Raw genomic sequence first — 21,652 nt, forward strand, 5'->3', positions numbered from 1 at the left:
GAACTTCTGACTATGCATGCAGTGCCACAAAGTCGGCCTATATTGTCGAACATTGTCTGACTCTATTCTGCCTGAACACAACTGTTGCTGAAACTATCATCAAACTTTTATCACCTCCCAGACATGACTATTCTAATACACTCCTGAACAATTTCCTTAAACAAAGGTCACCAACTCCTGTATATATTCCAGGAGATGTTGGTTAACTGATGTTATGAAATCATGGCAGTGTTGTCTAAGTGAATCTATTGTGGGAGGGAAAGATTGGGAGGCTGCATGAGTGGGAGTTTAATGACCAAAGCCCCAGATACCTGCTTGAATCACAGTCAGGTGACAGCTCTTTTATTGAACTTACCAAGCTCTGACCCAATCTTCCCGTTTGGTCACTGCCGCGTACACTACCAGAAGAATGATCCTCTCAAGCTCACAAGCGTTGACAAGAAGTCACCCATTCCAGATATTGGTCATGTAAACCTTCTCCGAAATTCATTCACTGCATTTAGAATCCTCCTTTAAATAATGATGCCAGTGCTGTTCATAGCACTCCAGATGTGGTCACACCAATGCCTGTATGACTGAAGCAGTATCTCCCTATTTGTGCATTCAGTTTCTCTCTCAATAAATAATAACATTCTATCAGCCTTCCTTGTTACTTCCTGTACCTGCATACTAACCTTTCCTGATTCATGAACCAGGACATTCTGATCCCTGAAAACCAACATGCTGCTTGAACAGGAGTCAAAGCAGGTCTGCAAGTACAAGGTAATAGGGGAACAGGGCTTGGCTGTGCAGTAGGGACTTTTGGCTGAGCTCAACTTATGGAGGGTGAAAAATCGGAGAGCAGCCAGGAGTGCATTGAGATAGTCATGTCTCGAGGTAACGAAGGCATGGAAGAGGCTTTTGGAGCCATGCACTAAAATGGTAATGTTGAGTGATACTACAAACGTGGAAAAAGACAATATTGGTGCAGTTGTGGGATTTGAAACTCATTCCAGGATCAAATATGATCTAAGGTTATGAATGGATTGATTTAATCTCTGCCTGGTACCAGGGCAAGGAGTTGAGTCTGTATCTACAGTAAGTTTGCATTCTTTGTACATATGATTTTGGTGATAAATCCCTACAGTTTGACACTTTACTTGAAATCATGGTACTTAAATACTGTGCCTGTACATGTGTTACCTCTGTTGTGACAGTTACAGTTCCATTTCAGTCTTTCCCTCTGAGATTGTGCTGTTATTAAAATAATTGGTTGTCTGGTCCCATTTCTCATTCCAAACTATGTTTCAATTTCATTTAGTTATTTTCATTAAAAATTTGTTTATATGGTGGCCTGCTTTAATTTAAATTTGTTTCCTTAGTTTTTTTTCTCTCTAAGGCCTGTTCCACAGCCCTGCCAAAACCCCTAGGCTCCTTTGCATGCGGGGGCATTCTCCTGTTCTCGTGTGGGGCTGTTGCTTCTCACTGTGATCTGAGGTTACCTTCATTGCTGCCATTTCTGTTTCTTTTCACTGGGCTGGTTGCCTAGGAACAAAGGCTGGCAAGGAAATTGTAATATTTTTTCAGGTAATATCCTTCCTGGAATGGTTCAGGTGCCATAACAATCAAATAAAACACAACTGCTGATGCTGAAGATCAGTAATACAGAAAGAAATTGCTGGAGAAACTCAGCAAGTCTGGTGGCATCTATGGACAGAAAGCAGAGTTAATGTTTTGAGTCCAATGATCGTTCTTCAGAATTGATTGTAGTGAGAAAAATGTGGTATGTATGCAGAAGGAGGGGCGGGGTGAAGGACTAAGCACATAGGTGGAGACAGAGCCCAGAGTGTGTGTTCAGGTATCATTTGTTTTACAGTTAGGCATAATGGGAGGGTAGGGGTAGAGCAAATGGAAAATGGGGGACTGTAGGAAATTAAAGGCATAGTTTGAGAACAAATTGAGAGACATCAAGGTTGAAATAACAAGTAGACAAAATGTAGAGTAAGAGATGCCTTGAGAATCCTACCCGAAAGGACAGAAATCAGTAGAAGGAGACACAGCTGAAAAACAAAGGGGTAAAGAAAACCTGAGAAGTCAACAGGACAGAGCTGAAGCTCAGTGCAGTGATCGAGGCAAACTGATCTCAAAGGTATAGGTATAAAGGAGTGACACAACGATCATAAACATTATGGCAGACCTGTGTATGTGCTGATGGAGCAAAAGGTTGGAACAAGAAACAAAATGATAAAGAAATGAAGATCACAGGGAGAGCATTGGAGATTAATCAGGAGATTCATCTGTTCCATAAAGCACTAAAGATCAAAATATGATTTTGATTTATGTTGCTGGAGTTTGAAAACTTATTGCTTGTGCAATACTCAATTAAAGGTTGTTGGACTTGGTGGTGTTGATTTTCAGTGATAAATGTTGTTTATATCTTTACTTAATCAATAGGTTTGTCTGCACCAGTGCCTAGAGGAAGGAAAGGAAAGAAAGTTAAAAGTCAGTCCACTTTACCAATGATGAAAAATGCAGATTGGCTAGTAAACTGCAACCCTGATATCTTGCTGCATGATGATGGCTACAAGAAACATCTGAAACACCATTGCAACAAGTGAGTGGAATCACTGCCTCGTTTTAGATTTTGCAAACAGAATAAATATCAGTTGAAGTAAGAAGCTCAGAAAATCCTATTTGTTTTATTCTAAACTCTGTTCGAGGTATTTTGCTTGTATTTGTGTCCAGTTCATATCTATTTATGATTAGCATTTAAAAAGCTTCTTTGAGTTTAGAAAACATTAAGTTTCTGCTTGAAAGCCCTCCTTTTCAATAAAAGGTATAAAATAGGTCATTGTTTGTAGTGAACCACTCGAAATTAGATTTTGCATATCTGTCTTTTTCAGCTACTAATGTAGCTGCTCATTATTCTAAACATAAAGCTGCTTCAGAAGATAGTAAGCAACAGCTGAGGAAATTGCATGAGATAATGGAGCAGAACGCCTACTGCAAGCCATCTGCTCACTTGTTTACAAACTTACTTGAACACTTCAGAAGCACTGGCAACGTACACGTTAAACTTCGCAAACTGAATTAGGCATTACTGAATGAAATGTGTCTGGGCTGCACTGCACTGTGCTCAGTATGCTGAAAGTGGTTGCCAAGCATGGCTGTTGAAAGCCAGCAGAAAGCACCACACAGAGGTGATTATATGCCACCATCTGTCATGCTTCAAACCTACCATACAGCATAGCTAATCAGCCTTGGCAGAATGATGGATGAACAGAAGCAGCTGCCAAAAGCTAGTGTTGGCAAACAGTACTAATGTTAAAACTTTCTTCCTCTACAGAGTCCTGCTGCGGGTACGGATGCTGTATTATTTGAAGCAGGAAGTGATAGGAGATGTAGCAGAAAAGATATTTGATGGTGCAGATGCAAGGTCAGTGCAGTTTCTTTAGTGTGGCTACATAAATTATTAGAAAATCATTCTATAGAAAGTTAAAGTATTTTTCTGTCATTTGGTTTTATTGAAAATGATTTCCTAATATTTACAAATAAACAGTTTGATTTGAATCTGGTAACCTATTCAGCTTGAAGGCTAAACAATTAAACTTCTGCTAAATAAAGCTGATAGATAAACTCAATTTTCCTTAAGATATTTTCTAGATGTCACAATTAACAACTGTACAAAGTTTATTCTGGTACATACAATTTGATTAATTTATAATAAGAGTTTTTAAAACTCATAAGAAAAGTGAAGGTAGTGCAAAGTAACAGCATCTTGAGTGAGAAACAATAGATCTTTTGTTTTAAAAATGCCAAGCTTCTGTTGAGATTCTGCTCAGTCTTGTTATTGTCTGGAGTTTGAACTGTTTAAGCTTGTAAAGGAAATATGCAGGTAATCCGTATCTAGAGTTGTTCAAATGTTCTTCCAATCTCTGAAGTGAGTGAAGAATTAATGGATCAGTGGGATCATTTTTAATGCAGTACTTGAGTGCAGCTCAATATCACTCCTCTTGGCCTGTCTTAGAAATGCATGCCATTTGACCACCTTCCATGTTGTGTTTCATCGCTGATTTCATCTTTATAAATTTGAAGTATAATACTTGGCAAATACATCCTATTTGGTCTGAACTTCTGCACAAGTATTGTCCAAATTCTATCTCTCAGATTTTGCATCACAGTAAAATACACGAATGTTGGTAACAGAGTGGGATATTACCTCCGAAAATATTTTGGTTCCTAATTGTATTTATCAAGGCTATTGATCTTTTTTTTTCCAAGTTTTGCACTACATAGATGTAATGCAGCAACACATATTTTAATTTCTGAATGTTTGAGCTGTTTGTGAGCTGAATCTTTATTTTACAAATCCCTAAGTGTGATTAAATTAAATTATGTGGTGCTTTTGCCTATAAACAAACATTTTTATGTAAGGCTGATGTGTTATAAAATTATCAGTGTTTATTCTACAAATCTGTACTGGATAGGCTAGAGATATCGAACTCAGACCCAGGACTAGTGAATAAGTCCAGTGGATCTTGTTCTCAAATATTGGTTTATTCTCATTGCCTGTCAGATTGTAATCAATACTTGAACATAATTAGGCAAAGTTATTTGGGATTGAATAGCTTCGATTTTGTTTTATTCTAGTGTAGAATCCAATATGTTTTTTTAAAAAAAAATTGGAGCAAACAAATTATATAACAGTCAAGAGTGTGGTGTTGGAAAAGCACAGCAGGTCAGATAGCATCTGAAGAGCAAAAAAATCGATATTTCAGGCAAATATCCTTTATCAGGAATGAGACTAGGTGCCTTAGGGGCAGAGAGATAAATGGGAGGGGGATGGGGCTGGGGGAACTCGCTGAAAGTGCAGTAGGTGGATGGAGTAAGGGGTAATGGTGATAGGTCGGAGAGGAGGGTGGAGTGGATTTGTGGAAAGGAAGATGGACAGGTCATGAGGATGGTGCTCAGCTGGAAGGTTGGAACTGGGATAATGTATGGGGAAGGGGAAATTGATGCCATGGGGTTATGGGGTCCCAAGGTTGAAGATGAGGCATTCTTCCTCCAGGCATTGGGTGGTAAGCGAGTGGCGATGGAGGAGGCCCAGGACCTGCATGTCCTTGGCGGAGTGGGAGGAGGAGTTGAAGTGTTCTGCCAAGCGGCGATGGGGTTGATTGGTGCGGGTGGCCTGGAGATGTTCGTTGAAGCGCTCTGTGAGTAGGTGTCCAGTCTCCCCAATGTAGAGGGACCAGTGTATACAATAAATGACGTGTGGAAGTGCAGCTGAAACTTTGGATGTGGAAAGCTCCTTTGGGGCCTTGGGTGGAGGTGAGGGGGGTAGGGTGGGAAGTGTGGACGCAGGTTTTACAGTTTGTGGTGGTAGGGGGGAGGGGCTGGGAGGGGAGGGTGGGTTGTTCGGGTGCGTGGATGTGACAACATAATTGCGGAGGGAATGGTCTTTACAGAAAGCAGATGGGATGGGAAGGAAATATCACCTTGGTGGTGAGGTCCATTTGTAGGTGGCAGAAATGGAGGCGGATGATGCGATATGTATAGAGGTTGATGGGGTGGAAAGTGAAGACCAGGTGGGTTTTGTCCTTGTTGCGTTTGGAGGGGTGGAATTTGAGGGGAGGTGCAGGAAGTAGATTAGATGCGCTGGAGGGCACCATCAACCACATGAAGGGAAAATTACAATCTTTTAAAAGAGGAGGCCATTGGGTGTGTTCTGTGATGGAACTGGTTCCCCTGGGAACAGACGTGGTGGAGGAATTGGGAATAAGGGATAGCGTTTTTACAGGAGGAAGGGTGGGAGGAGGCGTAATCCAGGTAGCTATGGGACTCAGTGGATTTGTAGTATTGAGTCGGTACGGTAGATGGAGATGGAGAGGTCCAGGAAGGGGAGGGAAGTGTCTGAGATGGTCCAGGTGAATTTAAGGTTGGGGTTGGAGATGTTGGTGAAGTTGTTGAACTGTTCAACCTCCTCGTGGGAGCACAAGGTGGCACCGATGCAGTCATCAGTGTAGTTGAGGGAAAGGTGAGAAGTGGTGCCAGTGTAACTACGAAAGATTCAGGATGCCACCCACACCCTCGACCTCCTCCAATGCTTCAGTTTTCCTGGCTCCAAACACCTCATCTTCACCATGGACATCCAGTCCCTCTATACCTCCATCCACCATGACCAGGGTCTCCAAGCCTTCCGTTGTTTCCTCTTCCGACCTCCCCACCTGTACCCTTCCACTGACACTCTTATTCGTTTGGCTGAACTGGTCCTCACCCTCAACAATTTCTCCTTTGAATCCTCCCACTTTCTCCAGATGAAATGGGTAGCCCTGGGCACCTGCAAGGAGCCCAGCTATGCTAGTCTTTGTCCATCTTCCGGAGTTACACCGATACCGCTCCCCACCTTTTCCTCCACTACATTGATGACTGCATCGGCGCCAGCTTGTGTTCCCATGAGGAAGTTGAATAGTTCATCAACTTCAACACATTCCACCCCAACCTTAAATTCACTTGGACCATCTCAGACACCTCCCTCCCATTCCTGGACCTCTCCATCTCTGTCAACGGTGACCAACTTAACACTGACATTTTCTATAAACCCACCGACTCCCACCCTGTTTCCTGTAAAAATGCTATCCCTTATTCTCAATTCCTCCACCTCTGCTGCATCTGCTCCCAGGAGGACCAGTTCCACTACAGAACTCACAGATGGCCTCCTTCTTTAAAGACCTCAATTTCCCCTCCAGCACATCTCATCGACTTCCCACACTTCTGCTGTTGAACCCCACCCCTCCAACCACAACAAGGACAGAACCTCCCCTCACGGTCCTCACCTTCCACCTCACCAACTAATATATACATCACATCATCCTCCACCATTTCTGCCACCTACAAACGGACCCCACCATCAGCGATATATTTCCCTCCCACTCATGCGCTTTCTGTAAAGACTCTTCCCTCTGCATCTACCTCTTCAGGTCCACGCCCCTCCCAACAAACCACCCTCCCCTGCCACCGCAGGAATTGTGAAACCTGCGCCCACGCCTCCCTCCCTCCCTCCCTTCCCCCCCCCCCCCCCTCACCTCTGTCCAAGGCCCCAAAGGAGCCTTCCACATCCATCAAAGTTTCACCTGCACTTTCACACGTCATTTATTGTATCCGTTGCAGTCTCCTCTACCTTGGGACCCTTCAACCCCATGGCATCAATGTGGATTTCACCAGTTTCCTCATTTTCCCCTCTCTTTCTCTCACACACACACACAGTTCCAAGACCGCCCTCATGACTTGTCCAGCTTCCTTTCCACCTATCAGCTCCACGCTCCCCTCTGACCTATCATCATTACACCCACCTCCATCCACCTAATGCATTCTCAGCTTTCTTTCACCGCCCCAGCCCCATCTCCTTCCCATTTATCTCTCCAGCGCCAAGGATCCCAGCCGCATTCCTAATGAAGGGCTTTTGGTGGAAACATTGATTTTCCTGCTCCTCGGATGCTGCCTGACCAGCTGTGCTTTTCCAGCATCACACTCTCGATTCTAATCTCCAGGATCTACAGTCCTCACTTTTGCCTTATTTATATAACAGGCTACTGAACATCTTAAAGCACTTTAAAACCCATGCAGAACATTTTTATTTTAAAAGAAAGTCTTGATTTTGTCTCTTTTTAGCAATGTTTAAATTCTGTACTACCAAGCATTCAGAGTACTTTTTGAAATTTAGTCACTGTTGTAATGTAGTCATCATGTCAGTACTTTGGGAGCTTCCATAATCAATAATATGTTAGTGGCAATATAGCATGTTTTTAATGATGTTGATTGTTCAGGCTGTAATATAGCTGGAAGCCAGCTTGGCTTTTTGCTTGTATGCCATAAAGGAAGACTGGTAGGCAACCTAATCTCTTTCCTATATTTAAAGAGAAAGATAGGCTAAGTCCAAGTTGTAGACCAAGTAGTTTAATGACGGTGGCAGAAAAGAAAATTAATTCTTCACTCCATTATGTAGTAAAAGCTCAAAACTGAATTTTAATAAATAATCAAGATGGATATCAAAAGGGAAAGACATGCTTAACTAAACCCAAAATGTTTAGAATTCTTTGAAGAAGTGTCATTAAGGTCAGGTAAGCTTATAGCAATAAATATAATACTTTTGGCTGTCAGAAGATATTCAATAAGGTGCTATTTATTAAGTATGTTTCTGAGGTGAGACAAATAGCAAAATGCATGACACCTGATGATAACTTTGAGATTGTGTGAGCTTTGCAAAAGACGTTCACAAACATTGCTGGTGCAGCTGATACTCAACATTTACAGAAATGATTTGAAATCATAAATAACATTCCAAAATGTATTATCAAAAGCAGCAGCTTGTATTTATGTAGAACATTTATATTGTAATTATATTTCAAGGAGCTTTATGGTGGTATTATAAAGCACTGAAATGCTGTCCGTTGGGCTGGATGTCGACCAGACATTTTGCCAATGAGGAAGCCTTGCAGTTATAAGTCACCGTTCTCAAATGTCTCCGAGCACTTCACAGCCTGTCAAGCACTTTTGAAGTGTATTCACTGAGGACCCTTAAAGGAGTTAAGTGTGTTGGAAGTGCTTCAGGAGTTCCAGTCCTTGTGCTGTGGCAGCTGAAGGTATGGCAACTAAAGTTGGAACCACTTGAAGTCAGAAGAAAGTGAGGATTACAGATGCTGGGGATCAGAGTTGAAAAGTGTGGCATTGGAAAAGCACAGCAGGTCACGCATCATCCGAGGAGCAGGAGAGTTGGTGTTACGGGCATATAAGCCCTTCATCAGGAATGTGATGAAGGGCTTTGCCCAAACTTTCAACTGTCCTGCTCCTTGGATGCTGCCTGACCAACGCCACACTTTTTGACCACTTGTTCAGAAATCAGAATTAGAAGAGTGCAAATATTTGATGATTGTAGAAGGGGTCACATGAAATGTAAGGGCTGAGGTTGTGGAGAGAATTTAAAGACAATTAATTTTTTTTAAATAAGAGTTGCTGACCCAGGATGCATAGGTTTAGGGTGAGAGGGGAAAAGTTTAAAAGGGATCGAAGGAGCAACTTTTTCATAGAGGGTGGTGCGTGTATGGAATGAACTGCCAGAGGAGGTGGTGGAGGCTAGTACAATTACAGCATTTAAAAGATATCTGGATGGGTAAATGAACAGGAAGGGTTTTGAGGGATGTGGGCCAAATGCTGGCAAATGGGACTAGATTATGATTCGGAGATGCCAGTGTTGGACTGGGGTGTACAAAGTTAAAAATCACACAACACCAGGTAATAGTCCAACAGGTTTAATTTGGAAGCACTAGCTTTCGGAGCGACACTCCTTCATCAGGTGATTGTGGAGGGCTCGATCGTAACACAGAATTTATAGCAAAAGTTTGCAGTGTGACCTAACTGAAATTATACATTGAAGAATTGATTGTCTGTTAAGCCTTTCATCTGTTAGAATACAGTGATAGTTTCACTTCTTTCATGTGTAAATCACAAAACCCTTTTTTTAAAAGTTGCATTCTCGGGTTAGCTGTTAACAATGGTGATAGCTAGACAATGTGTTGAAGGTGTTAGCCCCCTGTGTTCTCTGTCTATGACCTGATGTTTAGATTGATTCCAATCTAAAAAGTGAGATAACAGAGTTTTACATTGATTCATGCAGTTTTTGAGCTCAGAGTTCTATATGAATGTGTGGGGTTTTTGAGCAAAGTGCAATGTAACTCTGCAAGTACAAAAACATTCACCACACAAAATATGTGTGCGTGTGTCTGTGTGTGTCTGTGTGTGTCTGTGTGTGTCTGTGTGTGTCTGTGTGTGTGTGGTAAGTGCAGCGTATCTTAAGTCTGTGAGGGGGAGTGGGTGTGCGCGCCTGTGTGTGTGTGTAGTGCAATGGAGATCACCTGTAATGTGACATGAACCCAAGGTCCCGGTTGAGACCCTCCCTTTGGTTACCGAACTTAGCTATCAGCCTCTGCTCAGCCACTTTCCTCTGCTGCCTGTCCCGAAGTCCACCTTGGAGGATGGTCACCCGAAGGTCCGAGGCTGAATGTCCTGGACCACTGAAGTGTTCCCCAACTGGGAGGGAACCCTCCTGTCTGTTGATTGTTGTGCGGTGCCCATTCATCCGTTGTCGTAGCCTTTGCTCGGTTTCCCCAATGTACCATGCCTCCGGGCATCCTTGCCTGCAACGTATAAGATAGACAACGTTGGCTGAGTCACATGAGTACCTGCCATGTACAAGGTGGGAGGTGTTCCCACACGTAATAGTGGTATCTATGTCCATAATCTGACACGTCTTGCAGCGTCCACCGTGACAGGGTTGTGTGGAGTTGTCCTGAGAGCCGGGCAGTTTGCTACGAACAATGATCTGTTTGACGTTTGGCGGTTGTTTAAAGGCAAGTAGTGGAGGTGTGGGGAAGGTCTTGGTGAGGTGCTCATCCTCACTGACAATATGTTGCAGGTCACGAAGAACATGATGTAATTTTTCAGCCCCTGGGAAGTACTGAACAACGAAGGGTACCCTGTCAGTTGCAGCCCATGTCGGTCTCCTGAGGAGGTCATTACGGTTCCTTGCTGTGGCACGTCGGAACTGGCGGTCGATGAGTTGAGCATCGTACCCCGTTCTTGTGAGGGCATCCTTGAGTACTTCCAGGTGTCCGTCACTTTCCTCCTCATCTGAGCAGATCCGGTGTATGCGTAGGGCTTGTCCATAGGGAATGGCTGTTTTAATATGTTTTGGGTGGAAGCTGGAGAAGTGTAGCATTGTGAAGTTGTCTGTGGGTTTGAGGTAGAGTGTGGTGCTGAGGTGTCCGTCCTTGATGGCGACGCACGTGTCCAAGAATGAGACAGACAGTCGATAGTAGTCCATGGTGAGTTTGATGGTGGGATGAAACTTGTTGATGTCACTGTGTAGTTTTATCAGTGACTCCTCGCCATGGGTCCAGAGGAAGAAAATATCATCAATGTACCTGGTGTACAATGTCGGTTGGAGATCCTGCATAGAGAAGAAATCTTGTTCGAACCTGTGCATAAAAATGTTGGCATATTGGGTGCAAATTTGGTCCCCATGGCTGTTCCATGTGTCTGGATGAAGAATTGGTTGTCAAAGGTGAAGACGTTATGATCGAGGATAAAGCAGATGAGTTGTAGGATGGTGTTTGGAGACTGGCAGTTGTTGGTGTTGAGTATTGAGGCTGTTGCTGCGATGCCATCATTGTGGGGAATGCTGGTGTAGAGTGCGGAAACGTCCATTGTGACGAGGAATGTTCCTGGTTCGACTGGTCCATGGGTGCTGAGTTTCTGTAAGAAATCCGTAGTGTCGCGACAGAAGCTGGAGATCCCCTGTACAATAGATTTCAAGATGCCTTCCACATAGCCAGAGAGATTCTCACATAGGGTCCCATTTCCCGACACGATGGGACGTCCCGGTGTGTTGGCTTTGTGTACCTTTGGAAGGCAGTAGAAGTCGCCGACGCAAGAAGTAAGTGGGATGAGGGTGCGTAGGGAGCTCTGAAGGACTGGATCCAAAGTTCTGATCAGTGTGTTTAATTCTCGGGTATGTTCTTTGGTCGGATCAGCTGGTAGTTCCCTGTAGTGTTCCTGGTTGTTCAGTTGTCGGTACACTTCCTTGCAGTAATCTGTTCTATTCTGAATGACAACGGCTGCCCTGGGCTTGACATGTATGCTCAAACTGTCAGGAAATATATAAATGCCAGATTCATCAGCCGTACCCATAAGGTAGAGCAAAACATCACCCGTTCCCAACGCAATGCCATCCAGGCTCTCAAAACCAATCACAACATTGTCATCAAAGCAGCAGATAAAGGAGGAGCCGTTGTCATTCAGAATAGAATAGGTTACTGCAAGGAAGTGTAACTGAACAACCAGGAACACTACAAGCAACTACCAGCTGATCCGACCAAAGAACACACCCGAGAATTAAACACACTGGTCAGAACTTTGGATCCAGTCCTTCAGAGTTCCCTACGTGCCCTCATCCCACGTACTTCTCATGTAGGCGACTTCTACTGCCTTCCAAAGGTACACAAAGCCAACACACCGGGACGTCTCATCGTATCGGGAAATGGGACCCTATGTGAGAATCTCTCTGGCTATGTGGAAGGCATCTTGAAACCTATTGTACAGGGGATCTCCAGCTTCTGTCGCGACACTATGGTTTTCTTACATAAACTCAGCACCCATGAACCAGTCGAACCGGGAACATTCCTCGTCACAATGGACGTTTCCACACTCTACAGCATTCCCCACAATGATGGCATCGCAGCAACTGCCTCAATACTCAACACCAACAACTGCCAGTCTCCAAACACCATCCTACAACTCATCCGCTTTATCCTCGATCATAACGTCTTCACCTTTGACAACCAATTCTTCATCCAGACACACGGAACAGCCATGGGGACCAACTTTGCACCCAAATATGCCAACATTTTATGCACAGGTTCGAACAAGATTTCTTCTCTATGCAGGATCTCCAACCGACATTGTACACCAGGTACATTGATGATATTTTCTTCCTCTGGACCCATGGCGAGGAGTCACTGATAAAACTACACAGTGACATCAACAAGTTTCATCTCACCGTCAAACTCACCATGGACTACTCTCGACTATCTGTCTCATTCTTGGACACATGCGTCGCCATCAAGGACGGACACCTCAGCACCACACTCTACCTCAAACCCACAGACAACTTCACAATGCTACACTTCTCCAGCTTGCACCCAAAACATATTAAAACAGCCATTCCCTATGGACAAGCCCTACGCATACACCGGATCTGCTCAGATGAGGAGGAACGTGACAGACACCTGGAAGTACTCCGGGATGCCCTCACAAGAACGGGGTACGATGCTCAACTCATCGACCGCCAGTTCCGACATGCCACAGCAAGGAACCGTAATGACCTCCTCAGGAGACCGACATGGGCTGCAACTGACAGGGTACCCTTCGTTGTTCAGTACTTCCCAGGGGCTGAAAAATTACATCATGTTCTTCGTGACCTGCAACATATTGTCAGTGAGGATGAGCACCTCACCAAGACCTTCCCCACACCTCCACTACTTGCCTTTAAACAACCGCCAAACCTCAAACAGATCATTGTTCGTAGCAAACTGCCCGGCTCTCTGGACAACTCCACACAACCCTGTCACGGTGGACGCTGCAAGACGTGTCAGATTGTGGACATAGATACCACTATTACGCGTGGGAACACCTCCCACCTTGTACATGGCAGGTACTCATGTGACTCAGCCAACGTTGTCTATCTTATACGTTGCAGGCAAGGATGCCCGGAGGCATGGTACATTGGGGAAACCGAGCAAAGGCTACGACAACGGATGAATGGGCACCAGACAACAATCAACAGACAGGAGGGTTCCCTCCCAGTTGGGGAACACTTCAGTGGACAAGGTCATTCAGTCTCGGACCTTCGGGTGACCATCCTCCAAGGTGGACTTCGGGACAGGCAGCAGAGGAAAGTGGCTGAGCAGAGGCTGATAGCTAAGTTCGGTACCCATAGGGAGGGCCTCAACTGGGACCTTGGGTTCATGTCACATTACAGGTGATCACCATTGCACTACACGCACACGCACACACGCGCGCGCACACACACACACTTATAGACACACACACTCACACACATGCACCCCCTCACAGACTTAAGACTCACTACACCTACAGACACACACACACACACACACACACACACACTCTCTGTCTCTGTCTCTCTCTCACACTCACACACACACACACACACACACACACACACACACACACACACACACACTTACACACAAACTTACACACACACATTCTCTTACACACACACTTTCTCTCACACACACACACACACACACACTTTCTCTCACACACACACACTTTCTCTCACACACACACACACACACACACTCTCACACACACACACACACACACTTTCTCACACACACACTTTCTCACACACACACTTTCTCACACACACTTTCTCACACACACACTTTCTCTCACACTCAACCCCCACCCCAGACAGACACACACACACAAATAGACAACGACCCACATGCACACATATTTTGTGTGGTGAATGTTTTTGTACTTGCACAGTTACATTGCACTTTGCTCAAAAACCCCACACATTAATGTAGAACTCTGAGCTCAAAAACTGCATGAATTTATGTAAAACTCTGTTATCTCACTTTTTAGATTAGAATCAATCTAAACATCAGGTCATAGACAGAGAACACAGGGGGCTAACATCTTCAACATATTGTCTAGCTATCACCATTGTTAACAGCTAACCCGAGAATGCAACTTTAAAAAAAAGGGTTTTGTGATTTACACATGAAAAGTGAAACTATCACTGTATTCTAACAGATGAAAGGCTTAACAGACAATCAATTCTTCAATGTATAATTTCAGTTACATCACACTGCAAACTTTTGCTAAAAATTCTGTGTTACGATCGAGCCCTCCACAATCACCTGATGAAGGAGCGTCGCTCCGAAAGCTAGTGTGCTTCCAATTAAACCTGTTGGACTATAACCTGGTGTTGTGTGATTTTTAACTTGGGACTAGATTAGTTTAGGATATCTGGTCTGCTTGGATGAGTTGAACCAAAGGGTCTGCTTCCGTGCTGTGCATCTCTATGACTCTGAGTAATGAGTTAACAGGACTGCTTGGGAGTTGGGTTACAGCAGCAGTTTTGGGTGACCTCAGATTGTTAAAAGGCAAAACGAGGGTGGCTCCAAATTGGAAAGTATAATTCTGAGTGGAAGATTTTGCAACAAAATGCAGAAACTCAGCAAATGAGCATGAATAAAGGGAAGTGCAAGTTGATTATATTTTGGCATGGATAAAAAGTAAGGCCACATACATGTTGGATATTGTATTTAAGTGGAGTAATCATGGAGTACAGATGAATCAGCAAATGTAGTGACACAAGTTAATAATGTCGTAAAGAACAAATCATGCATTGGCATTCATTTTCACTAGGCATAGAATTCAAGAGCAGAGATTATTCAAGTGCCATGTGCAAACGACAGTACAAATAGGAAGAGAGGCAGGAGCAGCGAGTGCTTCAAGACATGGTGCAGGAAGAAAGGCGTCAGATTCACACACTACTGGAGCTGGTTCTGGGCCAGAACACACCAATCAAAACAATCAGGTGGTACCTAAACACATCCTAGATCAGTGTCCTCATGGGGAGGTTCAGCAGTGTAGTGGGAAAACAGGAGAGGTGCAACTAAACTGGCAGGGGGTTGGGCACCAGTAGAGTGTGAGACTGGGGTGGAGAAACAGAGAACAAAACAGGAAAGAGGGGGTGTTAAGAAGAAGTGGGTAATCTTGTGCAGGAGGAGGCGCAGATGGGATGAGTGGGATGAAGAGGAGACCGATTTAGACACAGTTTGAGGGACAAATGCACACCGAATCAGAAACTGAAATTTGATCATGCTGGCATTGATGAGATTTTGCTGTGTGGAAAAATTACCTGCAGAATCCTTTAAATTGCAACTTTGAGCCCACCGAGAAAATACGATTTTTTTATTCTTGCACAGCAGTCCCAAGGGCCTGGAATTAAAGTTCTTCATATGAACCCAGTATAGTTTTCCAGTGATGACTGTGATTGCAGTTTAGTGAGAAATTTAATGGTTCAAATATACAGAGGAGCCATTTGAATTCTGGTTCTGATCCAGATCCATCCACCTTTAGGATGTCCCTTGGCTAAATTGTGGCCGCAGGCCATTAATGCACAGATCCCACAGGCTGTAGATGTGACTGGAGTTGGGCAGCAACTGAACATTGGAGTTTTCTTCTCCTCCTTCCTCTGCCTAGATCCTGTATCTTTAAAACAGTTCCAAGGCCAGTTTTAGCTGTCTTTCCCTTTCCCTCTGAGACCCTATTCTTCCCTTGCTCTTCGCTGTAATGTCGGGACACATTGAGAGACAGAATTTGAATATATGCTGTATCTTCAGGTTTAACCTTTGAGTTTGTTCCCCGGCCTGTAATATGGGTGGAAAAGAGAAATAGTGAGAGCTTTGGATTATACAAGAGAAGAAAGTACCATCAGGAGGTGGGACCAAACTAAGAAGGCCAGTGGGAGATGCACATACCAGCTCAGAATGCTTCTATGTAAATACACAAGTGTGTGGAATGAGCTGCCAGAGGAAGTGGTGGAGGTTGGTACAATTACAATATTTAAAAGTCATCTGGATGGGTATGCGAATAGGAAGGGTTTAGAGGGATATGGGCCAAGTGCTGGCAAATGAGACTCTATTAGGTTAGGATATCTGGTTGGCATGGACAAGATGGACCAAAGGGTCTCTTTCTGCGCTGTACATCTGTGACTCTAAGTGTCGTAAATAAGTTAAGGTACAAGCACAAATCACTCTCTGGAATGTGATGTAACAATAACAAAAGTGTGGCTTAAAAAAGGTGAGGACAAAGTATTTAATATACATGGATATGAAGTTTCATAAAGATGGGTAAGGAAGAGGGGAGATGGTGTGGTAGTACTGATTATGGAAGTCATTGTAGTGTTCGAAATATTATAACCTCGAGAGGGCAAGACATTCTTGTAGTTAGACCTGAGAAGAGAGAAAGCTGTTACCACACTGGAGGTATGCTATGGACATCCACATAGTGAGAGAAAGGAACAAATTAGCAATGAAATCAGAGACTTGCTAGAGTGATGTTGCCTAGGGACTTTGGGATAATGATAAATTTCTGTAATCTGCTCGGTACACCTTCCTTGAGCAGTATCTTGTGTTGCTGGAAAAGCGCAGCAGGTTAGGCAGCATCCAAGGAGCAGGAGAATCGATGTTTCAGCATAAACCTTTCTTCAGGAATGATTCCTGAAGAAGGGCTTATGCCCAAAACGTCGATTCTCCTGCTCCTTGGATGCTGCCTGGCCTGCTGCACTTTTCCAGCAACACATTTTTCAGCTCTGATCTCCAGCATCTGCAGTCCTCACTTTCTCCTAGTTGAGCAGTATCTTGCCTGTCCAACTAGGAGTTACAGACGGATTTGACACTGCAGAACAAGATGGGTCAAATAGATCAAGTGTCTGTGAGGTAACACTTGGATTAAAGTTTTGATTATATCAGTTTAGATTAGTAATGGAGAAGAGCAAGGAACAATCTAGAGTTTCTAAATTGGAAGGGGCCAACTTCAGTCGGATTAAAGAAAATCTAGCCAATGTGAAATAGAACCAGAGGCTAACAAGAAAAGTTACAAGTTGTCTTTGAGAGGTGCAGGCTAGGTCCATTCTAATGAGGCCAAAACGTGAGAGCATCAAAGCCAAGAGTTCCATGGTTAATGAAAGCAATGGAGAATCTGATGGAACAAAAAACAAACGTTGGTGTTTGATGCACATCAGGTGAGTTCTTCATGCAAAAGCAGAGTTAAAACTTGGAGGGGGAAGTAGAGAGGAAAAACGAAACTGGCAGAGAGAAATATGAGAATAGAATGGCAGTTAATATAAAAAGGAACTAAAAACAATTCTGCTGGTATGTTACAATTTACTCAAGCACTGTGGAAATATGCACTTTTCACATTCCTGTGTAATCTGCAGCTATGAATAGTCATAGTCGGGGCTCCATTTTGCATCACAAAACTGGCCAGGATTTTCTACACCTGCCACTAATGTGTGTTGGAAGAATTTGCAAGTTTGTAATCAACTTGTTGGCTGTGTAATTTATGAATGTATCTTCCTTTAAAATCAAATCCAAGAGTGGAACTTGAAATCAGAGTTTCTGGCTCAAAGACCAGGGTGCCACCCACTGTATTATAAAATATCCCTCAAATTCTTTTGTCAGTGTGCAAATTGTTAGCAAGTGGTAAGAAGCAGTGTGGTTGCTAGTAAGGGACAAAGGTATGGTTATAGATATTTTCAATCTACCTGTTCAGATGTGTTACAGCATGACTGACCCATTTTTGTTTTTTGTTTGAACCTGGACCAAAGATACAATTATATGCGTAGAGCACAGGGCAAGGCTAAAATACTTAATGACTATTTTTATTATCATGTACTAAGGAAAAGGATGCTGACAAGCCATAGAGAGAATGGACAGGTAACAATGCATATGCAAGAGTTGCTGAAATATTGATATTACTTGGGACAGATAAGTCTCCTGGGTTGGATGACTCAAATCCCATGTTGCTAAAAGAAATTGTGCTGATAGTGGAAGAGATTGCCATAATCTTCCTTGAATCGGGTCCAAATAATTGGCTTATATGATGCTGTTATTCAAGAAAGGAAGTTAGTAGACTGGTTCGTTTTATGATGGTGTGGTTAAAATTTTCGAATCAAGTTAAGCTAACTTTGAATTAACCAATATGAACCTGCATGGGTTTACAAAAGCCATTCTTGACAAATCTGACCTTCACTGCATTTCTTCAAAAAAAATTAAATTAAGGAATTCAAATGTTGATATGGAATTTTAAAGAAAATATTTGATAAAGTGCCACATAAATAACTAATAAACCTAAGGCCTAGCAATGGGAGCATGCTCGATTAAAAATTGGCTTATGGGATGAAAAACGGCAAGTTGTGGTAAATGGTTGTTTTTCGGACTGGATAGAGTGGTGTTCCCCAAGGTTCAAGTCTTAATAAACTCAATTATTGGTGTATTATTGAATAAAGATACGACATTTGGTTGTCATGCACAGTCAGTAACCCGAAAGTATAAATATAGAGCTGTCTTGTACTCTGGTTTCGTATCTTACGTGAGAGTTGTTTGCAAAGCATGTGAATTTTGGACTATAGAGGTTTTGTGTAGAACAGTAAGGTGCTTCTGTCAATTTTTTTGTGGATGACGGAAGGGTGGAGACCTGTCTCAATGATAACCAATGATGTGGACCTGTTGTGTTGATTATAGAATCTCTATAGTGTGCATAGAGGCTTCGTGTTTGCACGAACCTTATGAAAAGCATCACATCCAGGCCCATCTCCTTCCCCTGTCTCCATAGCCCTATATTTTTCATGACGAAATTATCTACCCAGCATATCCCTGGACACTATGGGCAATTAAGCATGGCCAATCCACCTAACTGTGCATCTTTGGACTACAAGAGGAAAGCCACACAGACTCATGGAGAACTTGCAAACTCCTCATAAACAGTCACCCGAGGATGGAATTGAACCCAGGTCTCTGACGCTGTGAGGCAGCAGTGCTTACTACTGAGCCACCGTGCCTTGTAAATAGTGGTCACACTTTAGGGAGTTACTCACTATGTTATTCCTAGTCTCTGACCTGCTTTTGTAGCCACTGTACACTGTGTTCTGGTATAATGGTATTCCTACGCAATGCTGTGCTATAGAAAACCATTATACCCATTCAGTAGAACGTTTGTGTTATCCAGTCAGTGTTCACAATTCAATCTGCTGAGTTACAGCCAATTCACGTTAACAAAACGCGCATTATATCAGAATGACCTGCAGTTATATCACAAGTCCATTTGAGTTTCTGGTCAATGGTAACCTCAAAATTGATAGTGGGGACTTCAATGATGGTAACACCATTGACTGTCAAAGGATGGTCGTTAAATTGTCTCTTATTGGAGATGATTATTGCCTGATATTTGTGCAGTACAAATGTTACCTTTTCTGAGAGCTAATATACTGCAATCCAGGCAATAGCCTCATAAGCTTCTTTTACACCCTCTCCAAAGTCTTCCCATACCTCCTATAGTTGGCAACCAGAACTGCATACAATGCTCCAAATCTAGCCTAACTAAAGTTTAGATTAGCTGCAATGTGACTTGCCAACTTTTTATACTCAGTGCTCCACCGATGAGGCAAGTATGCCATCTGCCACCTTTACTATTTTATTCATTTATGTTTCCACTTTCAGGGATTTGGATTATGGATTTGGACCCCAAGATCCCTTTGTATATCAATGTTCCTAAGGGTTTTGCCACTTCCTGTGTACTTTCCTATTGCATTTGACATCCTAAATATGTATTACCTCATATTTAGAGTCATAGAGTAATACAAGGTCAAAAAAGGCCTTTCAGCCCAAACTGGTCCATGCTGCCCACATTTGGTCCATAAGCCCTTCCTATCCATGTACTTATCCAAGTGTTTTTAAATGTTGCTGTTGTACCGGTCTCAACCACTTTCTCTGGCAGTCCATTCCATATACGCACCACTGTCTGTGTGAAGAAGTTGCCCCTCTGGTCCTCCTCAAATCTTTCCCCTCTCACCTTAAACCTATGCCCTCTAGTTTTCAATTCCCCATCCGTGGGAAAAAGGCACTATGCATTTAACCTAACTATGCCCCTAATGGTTTCATACACTTCAGTAAGGTCACCCCTCATCCTCCTTGTCTCGATTAAAGTCTCCAGTGATTTCATAAGATCTGTCATTTCTCTGTCCAGCTTTCCAGTTGACCTATATCCTGCTGTACCCTTTAATAACCTTCCTTCCCTATCAACAGCATCAACAATTTTTGTGTGGTCTGCAAAGTTACTAATCAGGCCACCTACATTTTCATTTATGCAAGGTTTGTGATGGTTTGTAGCTCAGGTTGAGGTTTAGGGTGTAGCTTTGCTCAATGAGCTGTAGGTTTGATATCCAGACGTTTCATTACCTGGCTAGGTAACATCATCAGTGGCGACCTCCAGGTGAAACAAAGCTATTGTCTCCTGCTTTCTATTTATATGTTTGTCCTGGATGGGGTTCCTGGGGTTTGTGGTGATGTCATTTCCTGTTTGTTTTCTGAGGGGTTGATAGATGGTATCTAGATCTGTGTGTTTGTTTGTGGCATTGTGGTCGGAGTGCCAGGCCTCTAGGAATTCTCTGGCATGTCTTTGCTTAGCCTGTCCCAGTACAACCCATGGACAAAACCAACTTCATCTACAAAATTCCATGCAAGGACTGCCACAAACACTACATAGGGCAAACAGGAAGAAAGTTAGCCACCAGGATACACGAACACCAGCGAGACACAAAAAGATACGACCCTCTCTCCCTCGTAGCCCTACACACTGATGGAAAAAACCACCAATTCGACTGGGACAACACATCTATCTTGGGACAGGCTAAGCAAAGATATGCCAGAGAATTCCTAGAGGCCTGGCACTCCAACCACAACGCCATAAACAAGCACATAGATCTAGATGCCATCTATCAACCCCTCAGAAAACGAACAGGAAATGACATCACCACAAACCCCAGGAACCCCATCCAGGAGAAAGATATAAATAGAATGCAGGAGAAAACAGCTTCGCTTCACTTGGAGGTCGCCACTGATGATGTTACCTAGCCAGGTAATGAAACGTCTGGATATCAAACCTACAGCTCAGCGAGCAAACCTACACCCTAAATTTTCATTTTTATATATATTAAAAACAGCAGATGTCCCAGCACTGATCTTTGGGGCACATCACTGGTCACAGACCTCCAGTATGGAAAACATCCCTCCACAACTACCCACTGTCTTTTATGACCGTGTGCCGATTTTGTATCCAACTTGCCTACTCACCATGGATGCCATGGATCTTCTAGACCAGCATACCATGACTGAGCTTGTCAAATGCTTTACCACAAGTCCATGTAGACAATATCCACTGCCCTGTCTTCATCAATCATCTTTGTCACTTCCTTAAAAAAACTCTTATCAAGTTTGTAAGGCAAGACATCCCCTCC

The 21,652-nt window shown here is 43.3% G+C and overlaps 1 protein-coding gene across 1 annotated transcript in view; it reads left to right on the forward strand.

The window, feature by feature from the left end:
- The window catches only part of chd7 (chromodomain helicase DNA binding protein 7), a 352,687-nt gene that overhangs the window by 282,014 nt on the left and 49,021 nt on the right, over window positions 1–21,652 (forward strand). The window contains exons 23-24 of the mRNA XM_043689312.2: window positions 2,434–2,593; window positions 3,326–3,415. Coding sequence (XP_043545247.2) covers window positions 2,434–2,593; window positions 3,326–3,415 — 250 coding nt within the window. The remainder of the gene's footprint in view (window positions 1–2,433; window positions 2,594–3,325; window positions 3,416–21,652) is intronic.

This window comes from Chiloscyllium plagiosum, unplaced genomic scaffold, assembly GCF_037043375.1.
Source record: "Chiloscyllium plagiosum isolate Xiang-an unplaced genomic scaffold, Cpla_swu_hap1 HiC_scaffold_4, whole genome shotgun sequence".
Classification (NCBI taxonomy): domain Eukaryota; kingdom Metazoa; phylum Chordata; class Chondrichthyes; order Orectolobiformes; family Hemiscylliidae; genus Chiloscyllium; species Chiloscyllium plagiosum.